Source organism: Ambystoma mexicanum, chromosome 5p (genome assembly GCF_040938575.1).
Source record: "Ambystoma mexicanum isolate Mex_15411 chromosome 5p, UKY_AmexF1_1, whole genome shotgun sequence".
NCBI lineage: Eukaryota > Metazoa > Chordata > Amphibia > Caudata > Ambystomatidae > Ambystoma > Ambystoma mexicanum.
In genome coordinates this window covers 299,540,401-299,567,475 of record NC_090930.1, presented here as the reverse complement: position 1 = coordinate 299,567,475, position 27,075 = coordinate 299,540,401, and the positions used below count along the sequence as shown (strand labels likewise).

The following is a 27,075-nucleotide window of genomic DNA, read 5'->3' as shown; positions in this document are numbered from 1 at the left end:
GAGGGAGTGATCCGGACTAAGAGAGAAGAGTCTACTCTCAGGGTGTTGGAAACCAAGAATGTCGTGGCAGGAGAGTATGTCAGGCAAAGAGTGGAAGTAAAGCTTTGGAGTATTTGGAATATAGGGGAAGGAAAATCCACTGAATTGAGAACTGTAAAAGTGGAAAAGTTAAGGGAAGACCCATACCCCTTGAGAGTGGAAATCATTCGAAATGTAAAGCAGCTCAGGGGCAGGGAAGCCCACTGAAACTGGTGAACTTTGTTGATTTTGATGAAATGTGGAAAGACCCCTTGATATTGAGGACCATTGAAAATGTGAAGAAACTCAGGGAAAGGGTCCCCCGAACCCCCAAGACTGATGGAAGTGTATTTTGGAACTATATGTTGGGATTGTGGCAAATAGCTGCAGAAGGGCAGCTGGAACACATTCCCCTTTCACTTTATGATAAGTTTACCATGTGAGGGTCAGATTAGGGTTTGGACACAAGATGGAGGACTTACTTTGTAGATCCTGACACAGACACTAGTTAGTTTTGTTGAGGCATGGAAACCCCTTGTAGAATAAGGGCGAGGTAGGATTTTCTCCCAACCATTTCTTTATTTCACCTTAATAAAAGTCTATGAACAAAAACATAATGCCACTGTGTCCGACTCTTACTCTTGATTGCTCACACACCGCAGGGATACACTGACATAACCACAGAGAGGAGACCGGTGCTAGCCCAGGCAACCCAGGTGTAGTTATGTGAGTATAGGTTGATGAGGGCGTGGAAAAGAATGACAAAGTGTAGTGGCACAGCACAGTGAGTGTATTCCCAGAAGGGAAGGCAGCTGATGGCACAGAGGGTTTTGTAGCAGCAGAAACCCTGAAGAGGATGTGAAACAAATCTGGAAACTGGAGCCTGGCCCCAATGGAGTCCTACTGTGTGACTGCTGGCTGACTGAAGCCTGGATGCTAAAAGTACTACCAAGCGTATCTAGGGATTGGCCTATACTACCAGTCCCGCTTCATCTGCATAGAGTTATGCCCCTGTTTTTCCCCAATTGCCATGTCACAGACATACGCTCAGGGATAGATCAAAATGTCCAAACAGGAACCAACAAAATGGAAAACATATTTCAGCCAGTCCACCTGCACCAACAATGTGGCAAATGGTGCAGAGGAGAATACATGCAGTGGTCACCTAGCCAAAGGATACTAATTTGCAAGCCCCTTATTGTAACCTAGTAAAAATCACATATACTGGAAGTCCAAGCAGAGGATAATGAAGGTGTGAACGGTTTGCAACAAAACCACAGTTAAGGGGATTTGAGGTGTGGATGGCAAACTGGAGGGAACTGCGAGAGACCTGAATGATAGTCCAGAGTACTTCACAAAGGTGAAAAGTCACGGAATGACATTTATTTTTTAACTGGAGTCTATTGTGTGGCAAACGAGATCTACCACTGTGAAAATGCTGATCTTCCCACTCACGTAACGCTCTGTGGGGCGTGGTTCAGTCTTTCTTCTTCAGTCTTTTCTTGTGGCCAATTACATAACCAGCCACCACTCCCAATCAGTGGAGGTCCAAAAACTGTAAGGCTTACTAACAAAATGCCTGGAGGGACATCCTCAAAAAAGGTGTAACCGGCTGTCGGAGGTAGCCTATGGTGAGGTGTATCAGCGGCAGGCCCTACATTTTCTGGATGCTAACGACCGAAGGGCGTGAGGTAAGGACTGTCCCTCCCAGAAGCCTGCCTCAATGGAGTGTCGATAAGACAATCAAGGAAGAATGACCTCCAGGAAGGAAGACAAAGTAGGAAAAACACCAGCAAGGGGGAAAAACCTCTGCAACTGAAGAAAGATCTGAAGATTGCAGGACTCTGACAGGAGTAATGACAAAGGAGCCAGGAGAAAATCTGAGCACCGAAGATCGCAGGACTCCATCAGGATCACTATTAAAGGAGCCAGGAGCAACACAGAGAAATGAGAACTGAGGAGGCCTGGGAAGACTAATAAACCCAGGTACCAGACATAAGGGGAAGGTAGAAGAGTCAGGAAGTAGAGGAGAGGAGACCAGGAGGGGAGAAGGACCAGAAGATTCTGAAATGAAGACGTAGTATTCACAGGAACCCCAGGAGTGTAACGTCTGCGCGAGAAAAGGAGCGTTGAGACGCAAGTCCTACCAGGGACTTTATTTCAGGGTTGTGTCTGTGATGCAGATGCGTCATGATGCTCCTGTGCATCGGCATGTGGGTGATATGTTGGTATGGGCAGCCGGAGGCTCCAACATTGATACCACTGCCAGTGGCGGCATAGCACAAAGGCCATAATGGAGGGTTTGTGCTTCCCCTGTTGAAAGGCTTTTCGGCGTCAAGAGCAGAATCGCTAGGGTATTTGTTTTGCCGGATCTCTCGATGATGTGGGAAACTCTGCGAATATTACCGAACATTTGTCGGCTGCTCACAAATCCTGCTTGGTCCTCCCCTAGGAGTCCAGGCACTAGACCCTCCAGTCTATTTGCCAATATTTTAGTGTAGATTTGATCAATTCTATGGGTCGATATGATCCACATTTGGCAGGGCCTTTGTGCGGTTTGGGGATCAATATAATCTTGGCTTCCTCCATTGAGAGAGCTAGGCGTCCCTGTGTGCGAAAGAGTAAAAAGGTTTGGCCATGATGGGAGCCAGGGCCATTTTGAAAGTTGTATCAAATATGGACGGAAAGTGTTCAGGACTGGATATTTATGCATTGGTAAGTTGTTAATCACCTTGATTACCCTCTTGATGGGAGATGCCTGCTTACAACACTATGTTGTCGTCCAGCCCTATCAGTGGGGGGAAGGGGGCAGGGAGTTTAAATAGTCTGATTGTGCTTCGCTGCTAGGGGAATCCGAAGTGTATAGTGTGGTGTAGTATCAGGCAAATGTACTTAGAATTGACTCAGTCCAAGTGACCCTCCTTGTCCACCATCTCCTTTGCTACCCTAGAGCCTGCTGTTCCCCCGCAGTGCCCTGTCCAACAACCTCCCTTAGTTTGTTCCCCTTTGTGTAAAACATCAGTTTTGTAACAAGTAGGGCTTTGTTTGCCTTTCTAGTTCATAGGAGCTTGCATTGCCCCAGAAACCCCCTAAATGCCCTTAGGTTAGCTCTAGTGGGATGTTCTGCCAGTTCCCTTTCTTTGCAGAGGGTTCTAGAGAAGCCTTCCCCCCTCGCCCCCGGGAAACAATTACCAGAGCCTATTACCTTTTAGTTTTACCAGATTGTGAGTAAACCAAGATTATTGACAATTTTTAACCCTTACCAGCTTGGATTGTAGAGGGGCCACTCTATCCAGAAAGCAGTTTAGCTGATTATTATATAGAGTTACTAATATTTCTGGGGAGTCTGTGTCCAATGTATTCTCCATTATACATACGAGACATTGATCCGGATTAATCCTTTTTAGATTTCTATTAGTAAATACTTTGAGTAAGTTATGAGTTTTCCTAGGAATAGTCGGAAGGTGCATACGGCATTCCAGAAAGTAATAGTCAGACCAAGCACAAGGTCTAGTGTTGGTAATCTTGATTGGGATATTCCTCACAGCGGCCCAGTCCAGGATGTTTCCTTCTGAAATTGTGGGGTCCGTGTTAAGGATACCATCCCATCTGAATTGATGTGTGGCCTTATGAGCCACAGGCAGCCAAGGGTGCACCACTGGCACCCCATAGGCAAGCTTGCATCACATAAGAACTTAAGGGGGTTTGGCTATTTGCAGACTATCCCTTTTCGCTCTATTAGGTGCCCCCCTGCTGGATATGGGGGAACATGTCTCACAAGTTCCACAAACCCCAGGCATGAGATACATGAGCTTTTGGTTAAGCCCCAATCCACAGTTAAACAAAAACAAGAGGCCTGGAACCAGAAACTAACTGTGCACACATCTTGTTTCTGGGACCTAGTTAACTGACTATTTTGGAACAGATATTGTCCTGACTATGTCTACAAGGTATAAAATAACCTGTGCCAACTCTGCAGGCAGGTGATGTACTATTCTATTCTAACATACTTTCTCTTTTGAAGATACCACCATGTTTTAACATTAAAGAGGAATGCCTTCTGACAGATCTGTCTAAATTCTACTCAGTCGCCCGGCTTGAATCCCTCTTTTTTCCCCTCTATTTCCCCCTCATTGTCCTTTGTGATTTTAATATATGGCCCGATGACTCTTCCATTTCAGATAAATGGGGAGAATGACTATACGCACAAAGAGAAGATAAGGGAAAACATTGAGCAACTCAATGGATATCTACAAGGCAGAGTGACTGCCTGCCTGAAGACATGCCAGCCCATACACCACTGAAGAGAGTGATAGAAAAGCTGCCCCCTGGATGTAAGGCACCCCAAAACGGAATCCTGATTAGAAAGCAATTTTGTTGATAATCCCGTCTGAACAGCAAGTAACCGTCTGCACACTGAAGTGGGTTGTTTGATTGGGTATAGATAAAGACCATTAACCATGACGCTAGGAGTTTGTGAAACACCTTTTTCAAAAGAATCTGGTAAGGTGATGGTTAGTCATAACTACATATATAAATGAATATAATGAAAAGGCACATCCACAGTTGGCAGCAATTATACTGTGGGAAAACCTTTTCCCTACAGCTATCGCAAACCAGTGATATTGAAAAATCATTTAAATTCAGCGTGTTGGAGTTCATGCATTTGGTGTTACAAGTAGTTACACTTTGAGCCATTTATTGGGGATTGTTGTGCCCATTATACATAAATATGCCAGCTAGGGCTAGAACCAGCTAGACAAACTTCTTACCATTCAACATTGCCAAAGTAAGTTATTTTGGTTGCATTTATTTTGTTTTTTCTTTATATCGCGCCAAAAGCCTGCAAGCATCAGGGCGCAGGGACCTAAACACACAGACATGAGAACAATAAAAGACGAGGGGGAAACCTGGGACAGTAAAGCCAGAACTTATAGTTGTATTGCTTATTCGAACCACCAAGTCTTCAGTTGTTTTTTAAACGCCACGTAGCATGGCTCCAGGCGTAAGTTCAAGGGTAACGCATTACATGCCAGGGCAGTGAGAATGTCAAAATAGCATCCAAAGCCTTTAGACTTTTTTGATCTTGATATAGTTAATTGTCCTTGGGTGCATGATCGAAGATGTCTGAAGGGGGTGCATGGTGTAATGAGCTTAAGTTTCCAAATATACATCTGTGGGCTACAGAGAGAGCCTTGAAACTTTGTCTAGCTGACACCAGCAGCCAGTGCAGTTTCCTTCTGGCCCAAGAGAAATGTTCTTTCTTAGGGATGTCAAACATGATCCGAACCGCTTAATTTTGTATTGTATAGAGTCTGGTTATACAATGTTTGTTTGCTCCTAAAAGGAGAGCATTACAGTAGTCAAACCAAGGCATAATAATGGCTCGCACCAGGACAGCATGCTTTTTGTGGGACAAGAAAGGCTTAGCATGTATCAGAACTCTCAGATGGTACTGCGAGTTACTGACAACGATTGCAGCCGTATTACTGGAATTGGATCGGGATTCAGTGCACTACGAGATAAACCACAAATCCCATTCACAAGGATCTTGGAACACCCTGAAAGTACTGACAAGATGGGGATACGAAATAAGAATTAATCTTTGTATAGTGAAATCATTGGGGAGCTATATGCGGAGACAGGGCCAGGTAAAGAGGAACCACTATGCCCGTTCAAGACCCGGAGAGACCCTCCAAGAAACCACTGCGTGAAGAATCCAGAAGAAATGGTTTTTAAACATATATAATGCAGTGTTTTTAACATATATAATGCAGTAATGTCATTATCCGTCCTGAAGAAAGCGGCGAGCTAAGAACCGCTGAAACCAATTGAGTACCCTTAGAAGTTTGGGAGTGATGACCCAAACCCCAATGCCCACTATAACTTAATATGAGGGATTGACAAAGATGTATCATCTTTTAGCAAATACAGTAGAGAGTAGACTTGACTGTGAAAATTATACTTTTAACCATTATCCGACCTAATGGGCCGAATGATTATTAATAATAAGACACACAAATTGGAGGCAGTAAGAATAAAGTTCAGGACCAACCATCAATAAGTGTGCACTTGATTTTTAGAGATAGAAAAGTAGTGAGAGAGGACAGGGTGAGGACCTCCACACCTTGGTTGTAGGTGTCACACCAGCGCATACTAGAGCTGGACTGACCAAACCATTGGTGAACAAGGTACGAACACACAGGGTGAACAAGTAAACTATAGGGATTTAGCCACAGGAATAACTGAATAATCAGAAATGTTCTGTCTATATTGTGATACAGATGTGAGGGTACAGACAGAGGGAGTAGCCCCTTGACTCTACTTGTAAAGATTTATAACTGCGATTTACTGACCATTCCATCGACATGCAATGTGGAGCTAAGGGAGGCTTCTATATAGAGACCCAGTGTCTTGACTTTTTCCAAGGTGCCTATACAGTTTCCATCCAAGCACATGGTGTTCTATTTGGGTTCTAGTTTTGCTCTTGCCTGAGTGGAACCGGAAATCATGAGTTCTGTCTTGGAGCGGTTTAGGCATAACCAATTTCTGGAAATTCAGATTATTTTTATTGAGTTATAGATAGAGTTCAACCTAACTCAATTGGTCTTATAGTCTCCACTTAGCTCCACCACCATCTGAGTGTCATCAGTGTAATTGGCAACGTAAACGCCCAAGTAGGTTAATAGATCACAAAAAGGCTTCATATATAGGTTGAACAAGGTCGGTGACAAGCAGGCTCCTTGTGGAATGCCATAGATTATTTTCTCCCCATCTGAGAAAGTGCCACCAGACATACCCGCGATTCCCTATTGCTCAGGAAAGAATTAACCCAGTTTACAGCTTCTTTAGAACATTCGCCAAAGGTAATCAAAACATTCAATAGGCGTTCATGGTCTAACAAATCGAAGGCCGCCAACAGGTCTAAATCTACTAATAGGCCAGCTATGCCCTCCGCCAGAACATCAAGCATGTGTGACTGCAGATCCAGTAGGGCGCTTTCCGTGCCATGTGGAGTACGGAAGCCAGATTGCATCGGATGAAAAAAAAATCAATGTCAAAAGCACTTATAAAAACTGGTCAGAAGCAACGTTGTCAATGATCTTTAAGATGAAAAGTGAATTTGTTATCGGGTGGAGATTATTTGGGTCTGAAGTGTTAAGGTATTTTTTTTTTTTTAATTTTTTTTTTTTTTAACAAGGGAGACATTGCTACCGGTTTAATCACGTCAGGGATAGTGCCGTGATAAAAGGTCGAATTTACAAATCGTACTAGGAAAGACGAAAACATACTAGGGTTGTCTAGGATTAATTTTGAAGAAAGGATTTTGCCTTGGCAGTTGGGTGGGCGCATAGATTTAAGAAAGGCACACATTTCGGTATTCGTTATTGGTTGAAAATGGTCCTCCTAGTGCATAATCCTCTTCCCTCCATACTATATGGGCGTCCCACGCTAGGGAGAGGAAACGGAACCCTTTTCATTAGACAAAATGATCTCCCCCTTTAAATTTAGATGCTCTGGGGTGCGTCCCTAGGAGCAGGTGCTCCCCTGACTCCGCCCCCGGTGCCACTCCTCAGTCCCCTTTGACGCCTTGACAATATTATAATTGCCTAATGGCATTCGATGTTACAGGGGAGAATGATGGGATGTATGGAGGAAAGGGGGCTATGGACTAGGAGTACGTTAGTCACTATGGTGAGTATCTTATAATTACTCCTAAATCCCATCCCCTTTCCTCCATACTGTATTGGCGATTACAACTGCAGCCCTGGGGAGGAGAGTTGCCCTTCTAAGAAAACAAGTTCTTTAGAACTGTCTGGCCAAAGGTGCTGGTATCCAAGCAGTAGTCTTTGCAGAAGGCCGATGGGGTGGCCCAAGTAGCAGCTCTGCTGATCGTCTGCCATGGGACGTGGCCTTTGCTCTGATGGTGTGGGTGTTCATATTTGCTGGCACAGGCCTCTGCTGCCCCTCATAAGCCTCTTTGATGGCTATCACCATCCACCTTGGTTTGGAGGCCTTGGAGGCTTGACAGCCTGGTTTTGACCCGCCAAACGTGATGAACAAGGCTTCCGATTTATGGAAGCTCTTTGTCCTGTCCAGATAGAACCTTAGAACACGCCTGACATCCAGACAGTGCAAAATCTTCTGAGCCTCATCCTTTGGGTTGACAAAGAATGTGCAGAGTACGATCTCCTCATTAATGTGAAAAGAAAAAACAACCTTAGGGAGAAAGGCAGGGTGCATCCTGAGCACCACCTTGTCCCGGTTAAACATTGTATATGGCTCTGAAGCCACCAGAGCCTGAATCTTGCTGATCTGTCGTGCTGAAGTAAGACCCACCAGAAGGGCTGTCTTGATAGTCTGAGGTCTGCTGAAGCCATAGGCTTGAAAGGCTTGTGAGCCTGTGCACCCAGTACCACGTTAAGGTCCCAAACCGGATGTGGATGCTTTACCGGAGGATATAACCTGGTCAGTCCTGCCAGGTGCCTTTTTACCACCGGATTGGAGAAGATGTCTCCTGAATTCTTGTAGGCCGCCCCTATGGCCACCAGATACGTACGGCAGGTGTCTACCTGCACACCTGAGTGAGCCAGGTGCACCAGGAAAAATAGCACAGCATCCAGTGAGCATGCCAAGGGGTCGATCTGTTTGGTCCTGGCCCAGTGACAGAACCTCATCCACTTGCTCTTGTATTGACTCCTGGTGGAGTCGCTTCTTGTCCCCTGTATGATAGCCGGGTTGCCCTGTGACAAATGCAGATGCTTCAGGGTGATCTGTTCAGGAACCAAGCTGCCAGGGCTAACTTCTGTGGAGTGGGGTGAACCACTGTATCCACCCCCTGCTTGGTGAGTAGGTAGGCTGGTCCCAATGGGAGGCGTACCGGGGGCTGATCGGTCAGTCTGAGAAGTTCTGAGAACCAAGGTCTCACCAGCCACCAAAGGGCTATTAGGATGAGTCGAAGGCCCCGTGTCTTCCTGACTTTCCAGATGATCCTTTGAATCAGCAGAGTGGGAAAATAAGTGTATGCATTCATCCTGTTCCACAGGATCTGCAATGCATCGCCCAGTGACCCTCTGCCCCAGCCATGGAGCAAACTGACAGCTTTTCTTGTTGCTCATGGTCGCAAATAGGTCTACCTGAGGGTGACCCCCACCTCTGGAATATCCCACTCAGGACCTCCCCGTTCAATTGCCACTTTTAATTGTCGATCCCCAGCCTGCGGAACCTGTCCGCTTCCAATTTGGACTGCCGACAAATAGATGCGGTTAGTCAGTGCCCATTCCCAAATGTCGATGGACAGCCTGCAGAGGGGAGGGGACCCGGTAGCTCCCTGCTTGTTAATGTAATACAAACACGTGGAGCTGTCTGTCTGAACGCAGACCAACTTGCTGCTGATAATGGAGAGGAAAGCCCAGAGAGCCAACCAGATGGCCATCATCTCGATCCAGTTGAGTGTTCTGTCTGTTCCTGCCGTGACCATACTTTGTAGGCACTGCGACTCCCCAGCGTAGCCCCCCATCCCTCAAGGGACTAGTCTGTGGTAATGGTGATTTCCGGAGACGATTGTCCGAACGGTCTGCCCACTACCAGGTTGGTCTATGCACTCCACCACTCCAGGTCCAGATGTAGGTGCCTTGGTATGCTGACTAAGGCTGACTGGGAGACCATCTCCTGATTCCAGGAGGCTGAGAAATGCAGCTGCAGCCTCCTAATTTTGAGAGTCGTGTGTGGTACCGCCAGGAGACAAGCCGACATTATTCCGAGCAGGTGCTGGTACCACCAGGCTGAGGTCGCTGCTCTGGCAAGAAAATGCCTTGAGGACTTCTTGATCACTGTGTTCTTGTCTGCAGAGGGGAAGATGCTCTCTGCCCTCGTATTGAAAAACAGCCCCAGGAGTGTTAAAGACTGGGTGGGGAGTGACTGTGACTTCTTGAGGTTGATAGAGAACCACAGAACATATAGCGTGTGCGTAAGCGCTGAAGCTGTGTGATGTACTGCCTCTGGAGAAACTGCTCGGATAAGCCAGTTGTCGAGGTAGGGATAAAGGTGGTGGCCCTCCTCACCGACCGCGTTCATTATCCTCGTAAATTACCCTTGGGGCCGAATTGAGGCCAAAGGGAAGGACTTTGTACTGAAAATGGATGCCCATGATCCTGAAACTCAGGAAGGAATGATGGGATTGCCAAATGGGGACGTGCAGGTAAGCGTCCTTCAGATCCAGAGAACACATCCAGTCTCTGCAACAAGAGCCGGAGTAACCATCTTGAACTTTTAAAGGGCCAGGGAAAGGTTTAGGGAATAAAGGTCTAGAACAACTTGCAGGCCAGCCTGGTTCTTCTGCTGAATGATGAACATTCTGGAACAGAAGTCCAGGCCTTGTTGCAAAGCTGGAACTTCCTCCACCACCTGATGCATGACGAGTGAATGAATTTCACCAAAAGTGTTGCCGTCCCAATTTGTGGGAGTGGAGGTGAGGAAAGAGGAAATGGAGGGATTGGCAGGCGGAAGCCCGTGGAGACTACAGAGAGGATCCAGTGGCCGGCGAACCTGGCCTGCCATGCCAGGAAGAGCAGGGCAAGTCTGCCCCCCAACGGAGACTTGTGGATCTGGATGACGTTGTCACACCTTTTTGCCCTTCGAGTTTGGTGCCTGGGAGGGGGACTGAAAAAAACCCTTGTGGGAGGACTTGTGCTGCTAGCGCCTGTGCTAGCTGGGAGACAAGTTTGGCTGTCTGGCGTGTCACTCCTGAAATCCTCTGAAGCCACCAAAGGAACGTGCTCTATCCGAGCGCTGGTGACTCTGGCTATAGGCCTTGGGAGCGGACTGTCGGGATTGACCATGATGTAGCTGTCTGAGGGCCATTTTTCTTTTTGTCAAGTTCCTCGTCCATGATCGAGTGGAACAAGTCCCCCTACCCCCAAATGGCAGGTCTAGAATGCGCTACATTTGGTCACCTTGAGCCAAGCCATCATCCTCATATCGGTGGTGATACAGATTGCTCTGCCTGCGGTATCGATGTGAGCCACTGTATACTCCATGTCGTCTTGTGACACAATTTTGGCCTCTGTATTGACACGCCCATGACTCTGCGCAGGGAGCTCTGTGAGGAAGTCTGTAATCTCCCCCCACAGCTTACAATTTACTGCTGCCAGCATGGCGTCAGCCTGACGCAGATGGAGTGTGGCATTAGAGTAGATCTTTTTGCCGTATGAGTCCAGCAGTTTTTCCTTCTTCTCAAGGAGCGCAGATGTAGCAGCCACTGACTAAGAGTGTGGCTTGGAGTACAGAGAGGCAGCAGCTATGACTGATGAGTGCGGTTGAGGCTGCACCGCTAGAATAAGGGATTCCCCCTTCCGCCTGCCTATACTTGGCATCCAGCTGTTTATTGATAGGCTGTGTAATGTGCTGTTTCGCCCATCCCTTCTTGGCAAGGGCTTCTATATCCTTTTGCAGAGGGTAGCCAGTTCTTGTGGCTAGGCTTATGGTCAGCACTTCAGTCAGCACCCCGCCTAAGGTTGCTCGATTTGAGGCTGCAGAATCCCCAGGTATTCTGCAACTCCCGCCAGCCTCTTGCGGAAGGCCTTAGCTGACGAGGAAGTATCCTGGTCCTCCTCCTCATCCGTGTCACCCGCTGTGTCCTGCAGGTCCTGAGCTGTCAAGAGGGGTGCTGGGTGCGTGCAGCTGTGGCGTACTGACGAAGTACCAAAGGTTGCTGAGGAGACAGAGCCTGCATGACTGGTGTGAGCGCGGGAAAAGTGTGTTGAACCAGTACCAAGGTCTGCAAAACCCTCGGCGCATGTGGCAGTGTCAGGAGTAGCATGTCCTTGATGACCCCTCTTAGGATGGTGCCCATCTGCAGTGACTTCGTGAAGGTTAGGAACTTTTCGAAGAGCCTATCTTTGCAAGCAGAGGGGTGGCCTGAAAACGTGGGAGCCGGGCCCTTTGGTTGCTGACGTGGACCAGGTCACGGGGTGGTCCAGTCCCACCTGGACGTGTGTTCCCATGCCTGCTCTCCAGAAGGAGGCGGCTCCTAGGTGAACTGCCATCTTGTTTGGCCTGGCAGCCATTTTGTCATGCAGTGCACCAAGTGCCTGCTGCATGGTGCTTAATGAGCGGGCCCTAATCTCTGCCTACACGCTTAAAAGAGAAGTCTCGGACCTGACCTGCACCTCATGTATAGACCTGGAAGGCGGAGTGCCCGCTCGGCCATGGTGCCGGTAGTGCTGGGTTTAGGTGCACTCTCGGGAATGTTCCTGGTAGTAGAGCAATGCCCCTTTGGCGCGGTCCCCAGTAAAAGAGCCTTGCGGCCCCTCAGCGGTTCAACCGGTAGAGTCTTGCGACCCCTCAACCTGTTAGCTGGTAGCTCTGGGAGCCTCGGTCTCCTTGCTGGTCTTAGGACCTGAAAGGCCCCTCCCAATTGGGCGCTTCCCCGTGACTGAGTCGACCCTGTGAGGTGCGAAGGAGAACAGGGCCCCTACCTTGGGCCTCGTCTTCCTCCTCACGTAAGTCGTCAGGTCCTCTGGAGGTGATCTCTCAAACAGCTCCCTCCACCTGGTCAAGCAATTCTTGAGCGTTCGCAGGATCAATCCGTTGCACACAGAACAGCCATCCCTACCGTGGTCGGGGCTAAAGCACCAGAGGCAGAGTGTGTGGGGATCTGACGTGGGAAAGAAACCCTCACAGGCCAGACACCTTCTAAAACCTGCAGTCATCGACATGCGCTGTGGAGGAGCGTGGCACCAGAAGACAGAGTCTTCTCTTACAATCTAGGAGAAAACAGATTAGAAAAAAAAACAGCTTTCGGGCAACAGTGGGTGGAATTACAAGGCTGGATGCCTAACCCAGGAGCGCTGGTGAAGTGGTCCGTTCCCCTTGACACAGTAAAGAGGACTCGGGAGTGGAGCCGGGAGGCAGAGTCAGGGGAGCGCATGCTCCCTGGTCCACATCCCCACACGCATATACATTTAAAGGGGAAGACAATTTTTTCTGGTGAAAAAGGTTCTGTTTGCTGTCCCTAGCGAGGGATGCCCATACAGTATGGAGGAAAGGGGACGGGACGCAGGAGTACGTTTGGTTTTCCACTAGATTCTTATTTTTATAGTATTTTCCAAAGAGCGTTGTTTTGGGCAGATTTATTTTTCACCCATAGACGTTCTGCTGGTCTTTTATTCTTTTAGTATTACCAGATCGTGAGTAAACCAAGATTGTTGACAGTGTTTATCTCTAACCAGCTTGGATTACAGAGGGGCCACTCTATCCAGAAAGCAGTTTAGCGGATTATTATATACAGTTGCTAATATCTCTGGGGAGTCTGTGTCCGATGTATTCTTCATTATGCATGTGAGACATTGATCACGATTAATCCTTTTCAGATTTCTATTAGTAACTACTTTGGGTAAGTTATGAGTTTTCCTTGGAATAGTCAGAAGGTGCATAAGGAATTCCACTAAGTAAATATCAGACCAAGCACAAGGTATAGTGTTGGTAATCTTGATTGGGATATTCCTCACAGCGACCCAGTCCAGGATGTTTCCTCCTGAATGTATGGGTTCTGTGTTAAGGATATCGAAGTTTAGATTTTTCAGGTGTCTTTCCAATTCTAAAGCATCCTTATCTCCTGAAATAGCTAGCTATCTATTGAAATCGGCAAGAATTATGGTGGAACTGTTAAGCTTATTAAGTGGTGCTCGTATATTAAGTAGGTCCTCATTAAAACCGGACATCGTAACTGAAGGTCGATATACAAGAAAAAAGTTAATGCAACAATTATCATTGGGGAGAAATTTGAAATGAATAATTTCGCACCCAGGGAAAGTAAAAGGTGTCTCAAAAAGGAGCAAATCTGGAATAACCAGGAGAGCCGCCACTCCTCACGCTCAATGCTCACGATTTTTGCCAAAGAAGCTAAAACCGTAAGGGATTGCTAGACTTATATTTGACCCACTAGAGTCTTCAAGCCATGTTTCAGTTACACACATCAGATCTAAGGCTTTTTCCTGAATATAGTCATATACATTAATAGCATGTTTGTTGAGGGAGCGAATATTTAATAAAGACAACTTAATGGTTGAACTGTCCAGGGAGGTCTGTATGTGCTTAGAGAACTGTAATACCTTATCTTCGTCACAATTAATGATGTTTGTCTCTGACATCAGCTTAGGAAGACCCAGGATATCTAGAGTTTTTGTATTTACAGAACACAGGTCAATACAGTCTGGGCCAATGATCTACTCTCCTAAGGCCTTTACTAGAGAGTGTGGCTGATACGGAGTCTGGGGATCACATTTTCTGGTCCCTTGTCTTGTATAGTATGACACCTGCACTTATTAGTAGGAATGCCAGAAGTATATTGTGTTTTTTTAATTCAATCCTGTTAATTAGTGGTGATAATTCTACGAATGGCACACAGCTGGACAATCACATATTTCTCTGGTCCAAGACCTTCAATAAGGGTGTCCCTGCTGCTGCACCTTGGCTAAGAAACCCCCTGCTGTGATCTTTTTTCTCTTCTGGGATATTCTCTCTTTTTGCCAGACTCCAAAAACATAATTGTGGCAATTAGCTTAACTAATGGGTTTTGTTAGCAGTATTATGTAAGCTGTATTATGTAAAACCTTCACTAAAAATGTATTCCTCCTTGGTTCTTGCCTCCTTTTCTGGCCCCACAATGTTTACTTTCTTGTGATGAGCTTACATCCTTTGTATAGCACTCAAATACTCAGTTCAGGAGGTATGCTACATACATATTTAATACAAAATAATATAAATACATGAAAATTACATTTTTTACATCTAGAACCTGTACATACGCTAAATGACTACAACAAGGAAGGGATATTACAGTCTATTGGTGCAAATAGTTTTGAACAGCAGTAACTTGCAGTCTTGATTTATAAACCTACCACATTCTGCTTTGTTGTGCCTTCTAAAGTTTGTATGACATAAAGCCTGTTTCTGCTCCGCATACTTTCCACATACTCAGATCGAACATCCCCATATTTCTAAAATGAAAAAATAAACAGTGCTGTTTTATTCAAGGAAGCACATATTGAGTGATCAATTCCATAACTTTGTCAACATGGAAACATGCTACAAAAGTCTCAAATAGTCTGCTATTCATGCAGATATCTTGCTAACTTGCTAAGAGTTAAGAGATTAAAAGGCGCACCTGGCAATTCCCGGATCTCGCCAGGTGAAAACATGCATATGGAATACATTACTCACCGTAATCATATTTCTGATGCTTGTATCTGCTTAGATTCACATGCTGTGTATAGGCCGACATCTAGTGGAAGCTGCAGAGTATTCAAGTTTGTTTTTCGAAACTCAAAAAGGGGCGAACTAGGGCGTGCCAGTAATACTATCCCTAGTGTGACGTTCACTGTACCCATGATCCCTCACGCCTGTAGCACCCTCAGATTGTATTTTTTCTGACATGAGGTAGCATGAGGAGTAGCTTAAGTACAGAGTATCCAAGCAGATAAGATAGATAAGACTACAAGCATCCATGCGCCTTCTCTCGGAGGGGAGGAAGGGCGGGCTCATGTGAATCTAAGCAGATAAAAGCATCAGAAATACGATTACAGTGAGTAATGTATCCCTTCTCAGGCTTATGGAATCTTCTTCGATCACATGATGTGCACAGATTAGCGAGCAGTGTTAGAAGAAGAAGGTGGGATGTGAGAAGGGTCATGAGCGAACAAATGTCTTAGAACCGCATGTCCCACTTGAGTATCTGTAAAGGTGTGAATAGAGCTCCATGTAGCTGATTTGCAAATGGTGTCTAGGGGTACATTTGAAATGAAAGCCAGACTGGGTCCAGTACCTCTTGTAGAGTGGGCCCTTGGTGTAAAGGGCAGTGTTTTATCTGAAAGGGAAGAGCACAGTTGGATGGCATTCTTAGAGACGCGATCTCCCTCTCTGCCTGGAGCTATGGAGACGAAGAGTTGATCTGTCTTTCTTAGCGGTCTGGACTTGTCTACATAGTAGAGGACCGCCTTCCTCACATCTAGTGTGTTCAGTTTCACCTCAGCAGAGCCTTTGGGTTCCTGGAGAAGGCCGGTAGCTCAATGGACTGGTTAACATGGAATTTGGAAATTAACTTAGGTGAGAGTGTAAAACCAGTTTATCCTTATGAACAGTAAAGAAAGGATCCTGCACTGACAGAGCTTGAATTTCACTGACCCTTCTTATGGAGGTGATGGCTACTAAGAAGGCAGTTTTATAAGTCAAGTGTTTGAGACTAGATTTGTTCATGGGTTCAAAGGGGGGGTCCCATGAGCTTAGCAAGTACCACATTAAGGTCCCAACCTGGGAGTGGGTTAGAAATTGGAGGGTGGAGTCTCTTTACCCCTTCCATAAATGCTTTGACAACTGGCACTTTCCACCATGACACCTTGTTATGGGAAGTGGTGTAGGCTGATAAAGCTGTCAGGTGCACTTTAAGTGAGTTAAACACTAACCCTGCATCCAATAAGTGGAACATGTAGGTGACGACATTAGAAGGAGTACAATCAACTGATATGATTTGCTTATTCTGGCACTGTAACGCTCATCTGATTCCCGCAGAGGCGCCGGTCTTGACTGGGTGAATGCCGTATCTTCAAAGGTGATGTGTAACACACGGTTGGCTCTTTGGGCTGGACCTCTGTGCACTGTATGTCTGACTCGAAGAGTAAGATGTCTGCAGATAGAAAATATGGGATTAATGAACTGGGGTTATCGGGTGCCTCTCTCCTCTTCCCTTTCTCTTCTCCTGTAGAACCCCAAAGGTTAACGCCCTCACCTTAGGTAAGTGAACGCCGAGCTCTCCATCTGCCTCGGGGCAGGGTGCCGTAACCAGTTCCTTCACTGGATAAGGGTGCAGGCCTCTTGACCTCAGAGGACTGCTGTCCGTCGTTAACTGCACGAACGGTAAGTTCTGGGCGCTTCAAATGTCTTAAAAGTCTTTTGTAATGATATCTCTTGTTTTGCAGAGTTCCGGCGATGGCGGATGGCGGGCTGATGAGAGTTGAGGATCGAACCCGCGTGAGGAATAGAAGCGCCTGGAAGCACGTAGGTAAGCGCTTGTAGCCTGCTTCACGATGCGCACTAACTGTCCATTTTATCTTGCAGGTACAAGTTCGGAGCTTTAGAGAAGCTGAAGGGTGCTGGAATACCCACTGGATTCGGCGTGGGAAGGAGTAATGGCACGTGAGTAATAAAGTTGCCCAATGTCTTTAAACGCACCTTCTTTTGTCTTTCAGATGGGGGATGCAGTGCCGAAGGCCTCCGGAGCGTGCGAAGAGCTGGTAAGCTTTTGTCTTTCAGATGCCGGAATGCAGTGCAAAGACCTCCGGAACATGCGAAGAGTAGGTAAGCCTTTGTCTTTCAGATGCCGGAATGCAGCGCGAGGCGTTGGTGACAGCCGATGGACCAGGTAAGAGATGCGCTGCCACTGAAGACCGTAGTGCTAACCTGTTCTTTCTTTGTCTTTACAGGTGCTGCTGAAGACTGGATTCCAGGATGGTAAGCCTTTGTTTCCTTAGGCCCAGGATCAGAAGCAGAAGACACGATGAGCGTTCTGCTGCAGAGAATGCAGAACAACACAAAGCAAGATTCATCCATCGGGTGTGGTTTAAATAGCCTCCTGTAGTGCTTAGGTGTCTCCTTCCACAGCCACGCCTAGGTAAGAAAAGAGTTCCTGCTTTCCAGAAGAGTTCCAGTGTTCTGAACCTAGGGAGTGGCTCCTGCCCCACCCAACAGGAAAAGTAGTCCCAAACAGAAGAGGATCCGGGGTTCAACTGGCAGGTATGTAAGCAGCATGGTCTGCTGCAGGTAAGTCCACCCAAGCATTATGAGCCCGGCGCTTCCAGCGCTGGGACTGGGCATCTTTATGAGCCTGGTGCCACTGGCGCCAGGACAGGGTCCAAAATGTCCCAATTGGGACTGGCTGGCACTCGGAACCGGGGTTATGGGTCTGCTTCCAAGGGAGTCGGACAAGTCCTGATCTTTTGGAAGCAGAGATCATGACAGCACCCCCCCTCAAGGCCCCTCCCAAACCGGGCTTCTCCGGGGGTTTGGGCTTGTTAGGAAATGTTCGATGAAATCTTTTGATTAGACGAGGCGCGTGGACATATTCTGCAGGTTCCCAGGATCTTTCTTGGGGACCGTAGCCTTTCCAGTCAATCAGGTAAAATAGTTTAGATTTGGAGATCTTGGAATCCAGGATGCTTTTGACTTCAAACTCGAGTTCTCCATCAACTAGAATAGGTTTTGGAGATGTAGTTAGTCGGGTTTGAAGTTGCACGGGTTTTAATAGAGAGACGTGGAAGACCGGATGTATCTTCATGTGAGGGGGCAAGTCCAACTTGACCGCTACTGGATTTACTATGGTAGTGATGGAATAGGGACCAAGGTATCTTGGGTTGAATGTGCGTGGTCCTTTTAGAGGTAGATATTTGGTGGCTAACCAGACTTGATCTCCTACTTGATATTGGGGGGCTTCCTTCCGATGTTGGTCTGCTCCTTTCTTGTATTATTCTTTAGCCCTTTGAAGGTGAGAAACGGCTTCCTTAAAGGCTTGGGTGATTGTAGAATGCAGGTGGTCTACTGCTGGTGTTCCAAGATCTTGGAGTGGATCCAACTCCGAGGTTCGAGGGTGACTACCGTATAAAAGAAAAAACGGGGTCTTCCCAGTTCCCGAGTGGACAGAGTTATTGTAGGCATATTCGGCTATCCAAAGGATATCTTTCCAAGTTTTTTCAGTTTGTTGTAGCATGCAGCGCAAATACTGTTCCAGAGTTTGATTGGTCCTCTCGGTTTGTCCGTCGGTTTGAGGGTGGTGGCTGGTCGAAAGTCTCACATCAATTTGAGCCGACCGACAGCAACTTCGCCAAAAATGAGAAATAAATTGACTACCTCGATCCGAAATTAGAACTGAAGGAAAACCGTGCAGTCGGACGATGTTTTCGAGAAATTCTCGGGCCAGAGTTGCTGCTGTTGGTAAGCCTTTGAGTGGAATGAAATGCGCCATCTTGGAGAATAGGTCCACGATTACTAGGATCGTATTGTATCCGGAGCATGGAGGTAGATCGGTGATGAAGTCCATAGAAAGCGTATGCCAAGGGCGAGGCGGGATGTCAATAGGGCGTAAGAGGCCGGCTGGTTTTTCCTTTTGACTCTTGTTTTGGGCGCATACTCCACAGGACATTATAAAGTCTCTGATATCTTTTTTCCAAGACGGCCACCAGAAGTAGCGCTTGATCTTTTCCGAGGTCTTGGTCATACCGGGATGTCCTTCCATTAAAGAATCGTGATAACAAGAGATCACCTTTTTCTGTAAATCTGTGCTGGGCAGGTATAACCGTTCTTGGAAATATAATAGGTTGTCCTTCACCGTAAAGTCCTTTCCCTGCAGATGCCAATTCTGTATGTCTGCTGGAGTTACCAGTAGCCTGGCTTTATCCTTAACTTCCTCTATGGATTGTGTGGCGATTACACCTAGAATTCTTTGTTCGGGAATGATAGGTACAGGTTTAGGATTGATCAAATGTTCTTCCACTCCCATCCGAGAAAGGGCATCAGCTTTACCGTTTTTTGTACCAGGTCGATAGGTAATTATGAAGTCAAACTCGGCAAAGAATAGTGCCCAACGGAGTTGCCTAGAGGATTGAGCTTTTGCGGTTTTCAAATATTGCAGGTTTCGGTGATCTGTAATCACAGTAACGGTGTGTCGGGCCCCCAGAAGATAATCCCGCCAAGCCATAAAGGCGGACTTGATAGCTAGAAGTTCCTTATCAGTAATAGTGTAATTGATTTCAGGAGGCGAGAATTTGCGGGACCAAAATGCCACGGGATGCAACTGATTGGTTACTGGGTCCTTTTGTGATAGAACTGCCCCCATGGCAAGGCTCGAAGCATCAGTTTCAACGATGTAGGGGAGTTCTGGGCGAGGATGTTTTAAGATCGGTGCAGAGATAAATCTAGTCTTCAAATTCTGGAAAGCTTGTTCCGCCTCGGTAGACCATTCAAAACGTTTGTTTTTCTTTAACAAGGCAGTGATGGGCTGGACTATTCGAGAGAATTCGGGGATAAACCTGCGGTAAAAATTAGCGAAGCCTAACATGCTTTGAACACCTTTTACGGAGGATGGCGATGGCCATTTGAGAATTGCATCGACCTTCTTTGAATCCATACGCACTCCGCTAGGTGATAATATGAATCCCAAGAATTCAACTTCAGTCACGTTGAAAACACATTTTTCCAACTTAGCGAAAAGTTTGTGTTGACGCAATCTCTCGAGGACCATTTTCACGTGTTTCCGATGTTCAGTTTCCGATGAAGAATAAACGAGGATGTCGTCAATGTAAACAACAACACACACATCTATGAGCTCTCTGAGGACATCGTTCATAAAATATTGAAAGGCGGCCGGGGCATTGCAAAGTCCGAAGGGCATGACCTGATATTCAAATAGCCCATACTTGGTGCGGAAGGCCGTCTTCCATTCATCGCCCTCTTTTACTCGTACCAAGTGGTAGGCTCCTCTAAGATCCAGCTTTGTATATATGCATGCTTTTCTGACTTGGTCCAGGAGTTCAGGGATCAAAGGTAACGGATATCTATTCTTAACGGTGATCTGGTTCAGGGCGCGATAATCTATACAAGTTCTAAGGTCCCCTTCTTTTTTTGGAACGAAGAACAAAGCTGAGGAAGCAGGGGACTTGGAAGGACGAATAAACCCATTTGCTAGGTATTGATCCAGCTATTGTCGGAGGTGAAGATTCTCAGGCTCGGTGAGGGCATAAATTCTACTACAAGGAGGAGTAGATCCAGGTATCAGGTCTATCTGGCAGTCATAAGACCTATGAGGAGGTAGAGAGTTAGCCTGATCCTTCCGGAAAACATCTTGGAATTCTAGGTATTCAGGAGGTAACTGGGGAGCCTCCGAGGAAATTGCTGCCAGTGCAACACCAGGTCGAGGGTGACAAGTAGAGACACATTCTGGAAACTGAACCGTTCTTGCTCGCCAATCGATCTGAGGATTGTGCTTCTCTAACCAAGGAATTCCTAGAATAATCTGGAACTGAGGGGCCTTGATCACATCGAACACAATCTTCTCATGGTGTCCATCTTGACTTACTAGCGTCACTTCTTGGGTGGTATGCGTTACTGGTCCGGAGGCTATCTCCGTACCATCCACCGTAGTAATGACGTCCTTTACAGCCTTTGGACAAAGAGTCAGATTCATCCTCAAAACCATTTCATGATCCACATAATTGCCAATGGCACCGCTGTCGACGTAAGCTTCAATCGCATGTAATCGATCCGGATGTTCAGGGCTAATGAGGACCATAGGTATCACGAAATGCGAGGTCACGGAACTGGTTTTAACGCTCGGCAAGAGGACCTCTATTCTTGTCGGGCGAGGTCGTCTGTTCGCTCCTTGGAAATAATCAGTTCCCTTCTTAGAGCATTCGTTTCCTGACGGGCTGCATGCACTTCTGCTCTTAGTTCCCCAAGTAACTGGGCTAGTTGGTCGGTATCCGAGGTTTCCATAGCGCCTGGGTGGGAGTTTTGCGGTAGGCTTTGTGTTCTGTAACGCTCACCTGATTCCCGCAGAGGCTACGGTCTTGACTGGGTGAATGCCGTATCTTCAAAGGTGATGTGTAACACACGGTTGGCTCTTTGGGCTGGACCTCTGTGCACTGTATGTCTGACTCGAAGAGTAAGATGTCTGCAGATAGAAAATATGGGATTAATGAACTGGGGTTATTGGGTGCCTCTCTCCTCTTCCCTTTCTCTTCTCCTGTAGAACCCCAAAGGTTAACGCCCTCACCTTAGGTAAGTGAACGCCGAGCTCTCCATCTGCCTCAGGGCAGGGTGCCGTAACCAGTTCCTTCACTGGATAAGGGTGCAGGCCTCTTGACCTCAGAGGACTGCTGTCTGTCGTTAACTGCACGAACGGTAAGTTCTGGGCGCTTCAAATGTCTTAAAAGTCTTTTGTAATGATATCTCTTGTTTTGCAGAGTTCCGGCGATGGCGGATGGTGGGCTGATGAGAGTTGAGGATCGAACCCGCGTGAGGAATAGAAGCGCCTGGAAGCACGTAGGTAAGCGCTTGTAGCCTGCTTCACGATGCGCACTAACTGTCCCTTTTATCTTGCAGGTACAAGTTCGGAGCTTTAGAGAAGCTGAAGGGTGCTGGAATACCCACTGGATTCGGCGTGGGAAGGAGTAATGGCACGTGAGTAATAAAGTTGCCCAATGTCTTTAAACGCACCTTCTTTTGTCTTTCAGATGGGGGATGCAGCGCCGAAGGCCTCCGGAGCGTGCGAAGAGCTGGTAAGCTTTTGTCTTTCAGATGCCGGAATGCAGTGCGAAGACCTCCGGAACATGCGAAGAGTAGGTAAGCCTTTGTCTTTCAGATGCCGGAATGCAGCGCGAGGCGTTGGTGACAGCCGATGGACCAGGTAAGAGATGCGCTGCCACTGAAGACCGTAGTGCTAACCTGTTCTTTCTTTGTCTTTACAGGTGCTGCTGAAGACTGGATTCCAGGATGGTAAGCCTTTGTTTCCTTAGGCCCAGGATCAGAAGCAGAAGACACGATGAGCGTTCTGCTGCAGAGAATGCAGAATAACACAAAGCAAGATTCATCCATCGGGTGTGGTTTAAATAGCCTCCTGTAGTGCTTAGGTGTCTCCTTCCACAGCCACGCCTAGGTAAGAAAAGAGTTCCTGCTTTCCAGAAGAGTTCCAGTGTTCTGAACCTAGGGAGTGGCTCCTGCCCCACCCAACAGGAAAAGTAGTCCCAAACAGAAGAGGATCCGGGGTTCAACTGGCAGGTAAGTAAGCAGCATGGTCTGCTGCAGGTAAGTCCACCCAAGCATTATGAGCCCGGCGCTTCCAGCGCTGGGACTGGGCATCTTTATGAGCCTGGTGCCACTGGCGCCAGGACAGGGTCCAAAAGGTCCCAATTGGGACTGGCTGGCACTCGGAACCGGGGTTATGGGTCTGCTTCCAAGGGAGTCGGGCAAGTCCTGATCTTTTGGAAGCAGAGATCATGACAGGCACCAAATAAAAAATTTTTCCATTTGTCATAGTAACAGTGCCTTGTGTTAGGTTTTCTTGACTCTTTCAAGATATCCATTCATCTCTGGGGTAAATTGAGATGTCCGAACTCTATGACTTCAGGAGCCATGCAGCCAAGTTCATTGAGTTGGGCTGAGGATGCACTGTTAGCCCCCGCGCTCTGAGATTCAGTTTTACTGGCACAGGAGTTTGATGGGGTCGCACACCGCCAATTTGCATAGGTGTGGGTACCAAGGTTGTCTCACCCACATAGGAGCAACTAGGATGAGCGTCTTCGGTTCCCTGTGGATCTTGTTCACCACCTTCCTCATCAGAGGGGTTGGTGGAAAAGCGTAGGCAAACATCCCTGACCAATTCATCCATAGGGCGTTCCCCTTGGAGCCTGGCTTGGGGAAACCTGGGTGCAAAGTCTGGGCATTGCTCGTTTTCGCTTGTGGCGAATAGGTCTATAGTGGGGAAACCCCACTGAGAGAAGAGGTCTCCTACGACTTCTTTGTGTAGTGTCCACTCGTGTTCTTCTGGGAGGGGATCCCTGCTCAGAGCATCTGCTAGCGAGTTAAGATTCCACGGAACATGTTGGGATGACAGGTAAATCTTCCGTTTGAGTGCCCATCTCCAAATTTTCTGGGCTAGCTTGGACAGATTTGGCGAACGAGTGCCCCCTTGTTTGTTTAAGTAAAACTTGTTTAAGTAAAACATTGCCGTTGTGCTGTCTGTTAGGCTCTGCACGGACAGGTTGGATAGGAGGGGTTTGAATGCCCGAAGCACTCTGAAAACTGCCAGAAGTTCTATCAGGTTGATCTGGTTCTGAGCCACTGTGTGAGACCAGAGACCCTGAGCTGTATGGTGCAGGTAGTGGGCTCCCCACCCTGCTTGGGAGGCATCTGTTGTGACAACAGCCTGCATCTCTGGATCGTAGAAGGGTTTCCCCTTCGTAAGATTTTCTCTTGTCCACCAGCGAAGACTCTGTACTAGTGTTGGCGAAATGACCACTAGATCATCCCACTGACCACTTGCCTGGGTCGCATGCGCAGGCGCATGTGGGGAACCAGGTAAATGCAAGATGCCATCATGCCTAGCAAACGCATTGCTTTGTATATCCTTATTTGGCGACCAGCCTGATAGTGAGGAATTTGCAGCAACATATTCCAAATTCTTTCTTCTCATAGAAAGGCTAACCCCTCTTGGGTGTCTAGGACAGCTCCTAGGAACTGTTTTGAGGTGCTTGGCACTAGGCTTGAATTTTTTCTCGTTGATTGAGAAGCCCAATTGGAAGAGGAGGTTGATAGTTGTTTGGCTGTTTAGTCTGCAAATTAAGGGGGTTTTCCCCTGCGATGACCAAGTCGTCCAGGTAAGGGTACACTGGGATTGCCTCCCTGCGTAGGTGCGCCACCACCACCGCCAGTACCTTGGTGAATACCTGTGGAGCCGAGGCTATTCAGAAGGGCAGCACCTTGAACTAGTAGTGCTGGTTTTGATACACAAGAACCTTCTGTGTGCTGCGATCATTGAAATATGAAAATAGGCATCCTTCATATCCAATGTTGCCATCTAATGACCCTTTTTTAGTAGGGGGTTACCTCTTGGAGTGTAGTCATGCAGAACTTTTGTGGCTTGACATACTTGTTTGCAGGGCGCAAATCTAATACTGGGCGCATCGTTAGATCTTTTTTTGGCACAAGGAAGTAGGTTGAATAAATACCCTGTTTACCTGGTTGCCCGGGACGAGTTCTATGGCGTCCTTTGCAAGTAGAATGGTGATCTCCTCAAAAAGGATTTTCTAGTGCTCCAACGTGTGTACCTTCTGTCTTGCAGGATGGTCGTGGGGGCGCTCTAGTAGTTCTATACAGTATCCTGCGGACACTGTGGACAGCACCCATTTGTCCAAAGTGATCCCTTCCCATGCGTGGGCAAGGTGGAAATGCGCCCCCCTACTGGGGATGCATGAGAGGGGACCCAAAGTGGAACATCACTGTTTACTGGGTGGCGTACCACCTCTGGCAGGGCTGCCTTTACCCCTAGTGCGGCCTCTGGGGAAGGTTTGTGATGCATGGAACTGATTGTTGCCCCATGAGGTTCCTTGATTTTGTTAGTAATTCGAACCCCTCTGGGAGCTTAGGCCCCGAAAGCGACGAAAATTAGAGTTTCCCCTCTGTCCTGAGGGTTTATTAGAAAGTTGTCCAAGAGATTTTAGTGTCTCGCACTCGTCCTTAGCTGTCTCTAAGGCTTCCTCCACTGCCTTGCCGAATAGTACGTCCGGTTCCACCGGCATGTCTATAAGCGTGGCTCGAGTCTCGGGTTTGAACCCTGATTGTCTTAACCAAGCATGACGTTTTATCACAGTGCCTTCGGCAATTAGTCTTCCAGCATTATCTGCTGCATCAAAGTTTGTTTTCAGAATGCATCCAGCTGAGCTAACTGGCTTTTCAGTGGTTCAGGAGCGGAAGATACCAAAGCAGCTACTTGTTCCCACTGGTGGCAATTGTAGCTTGCGATAAGGGTGGTGGTGTTGGCAATTTGTGCCTGATAAGCGGAAGTGGTGGCAACCTTCCTGCCGATAGTATATAGTCTCTTGCTCTCCTATTCGGGAGGTGCTTCTGAAGAAGCGAGTGGTGTACCTGCCCTCTTTCTGGTGGTTGTTACTACCAGGGAGTCGGATTTAATTGGCTCCTAATATATAGGGGATCAGAAGGTGCGGCACAGAACAATTTTTCAACTCGTGGATTCACCGCACGAGCAAGATTTGGAGTTATCAGCGAGGGGTCAATTCTACGCTGGACAGACTTTAGTATAGGGATAGCTTGAGCAATGGCTCTTTTGTCACCCAGGATCTTTTCCGCAAAATCCCTGTCCTCTTGGACACCTTGAGTGTCAATCTGAAAATGGGCTGCTGCTTTAGCCAATATCTCATTGAGGAGTGGTTGATTATCAACCAGTGAGTTATGCACCAGGCGTTCTTTAGGAATTGGGTAGTCAAGACTGTAGGCTTTATCCTCCCCCTCCTGGTCCTCATCATCACCATAATAAGAGACCCCTGTTTGGTCTTCCATCATTTGTGGGTCTGTTTCATCACAATATGACTCGGGATGGTAAGAATGAATGACCAAAGGGTCTGTGCCCAAATTCTGCACCAGGGCATCAGAGCAGGGTCTTTTATTAGGGGTTTGAGAATCCTTGGACCCCGAAGGGGCTGAGGTAGCTGGTGTGTTAGCATAACTATGAAAATAATTGGAAATAATTAGGGTCTTTTTCATAGAAGTCTGCCATAAATGACATTCTTCGCATAACCCTGTCGATATCAGCAGAGCCCCAATCCATGGAGCTAGGGATAACCACAACCTGTTCTGTTTCTTCTTCCATACCCATGTCTTGAGCAGTGGGAGGGACAGGGACTTTGGACCTTTCTACTGATTTAGGGGATTTTTGTTTTTCCTTATGAACATGGAGTTCTGAAGGCTTTTTGTGTTGTTTCCCCCCCTTGCCATGACTAGAGGAATGTTTCCCAGTGCTTTTAGGGGCCTCCAAGGAACCTGGCGCTTTACGTTGAGATTTGGAGGTGGTATGTGACACCTCGCGTTGAGAATCGAGGCGATACGAGAGTCAGAGGTGGTCTTGGAGGAAGGGCGTTGAATCTCTGGAGTAGACACTACATGTGTTGACTGGGGTTAGAGGTCGGAATCGTCTTCTGACGATCGGGCCTCTGGGAGTATTGGGAGTGTGACACCATTTTCAACCGTGGACGGTTGGTTTTGGTCATGAGGCGATCTCGAACGAGAACGCCCAGAGGACACAATCGTTGGACTGCTCTCTTGGTGTCTTAGGTTGCCGATCGCTCGACACGTGTGTCGAGTCACGGCCGGCGCTGATGTGCTTAGTGGAAGTGGTGTGTGTCGCGCTTCTGCCGCTGGGTGTTGTCCCTATAACTGAGCCACCGGCCAGTCTTCCGGGGTCGGGGGTTTGCGCAATGGCGTCTGAAGTCACCCCTC

At 47.4% G+C, this 27,075-nt stretch overlaps 1 protein-coding gene across 2 annotated transcripts in view; it reads right to left on the bottom strand.

Annotated features, from left to right (window-relative positions):
* Window positions 1-27,075, bottom strand: part of TBC1D8B (TBC1 domain family member 8B) — a 1,314,750-nt gene that overhangs the window by 216,667 nt on the left and 1,071,008 nt on the right. For both annotated transcript variants that reach the window (XM_069612733.1, XM_069612732.1), the window contains exon 14: window positions 14,922-15,020. In XM_069612733.1, coding sequence (XP_069468834.1) covers window positions 14,922-15,020 — 99 coding nt within the window. The remainder of the gene's footprint in view (window positions 1-14,921; window positions 15,021-27,075) is intronic.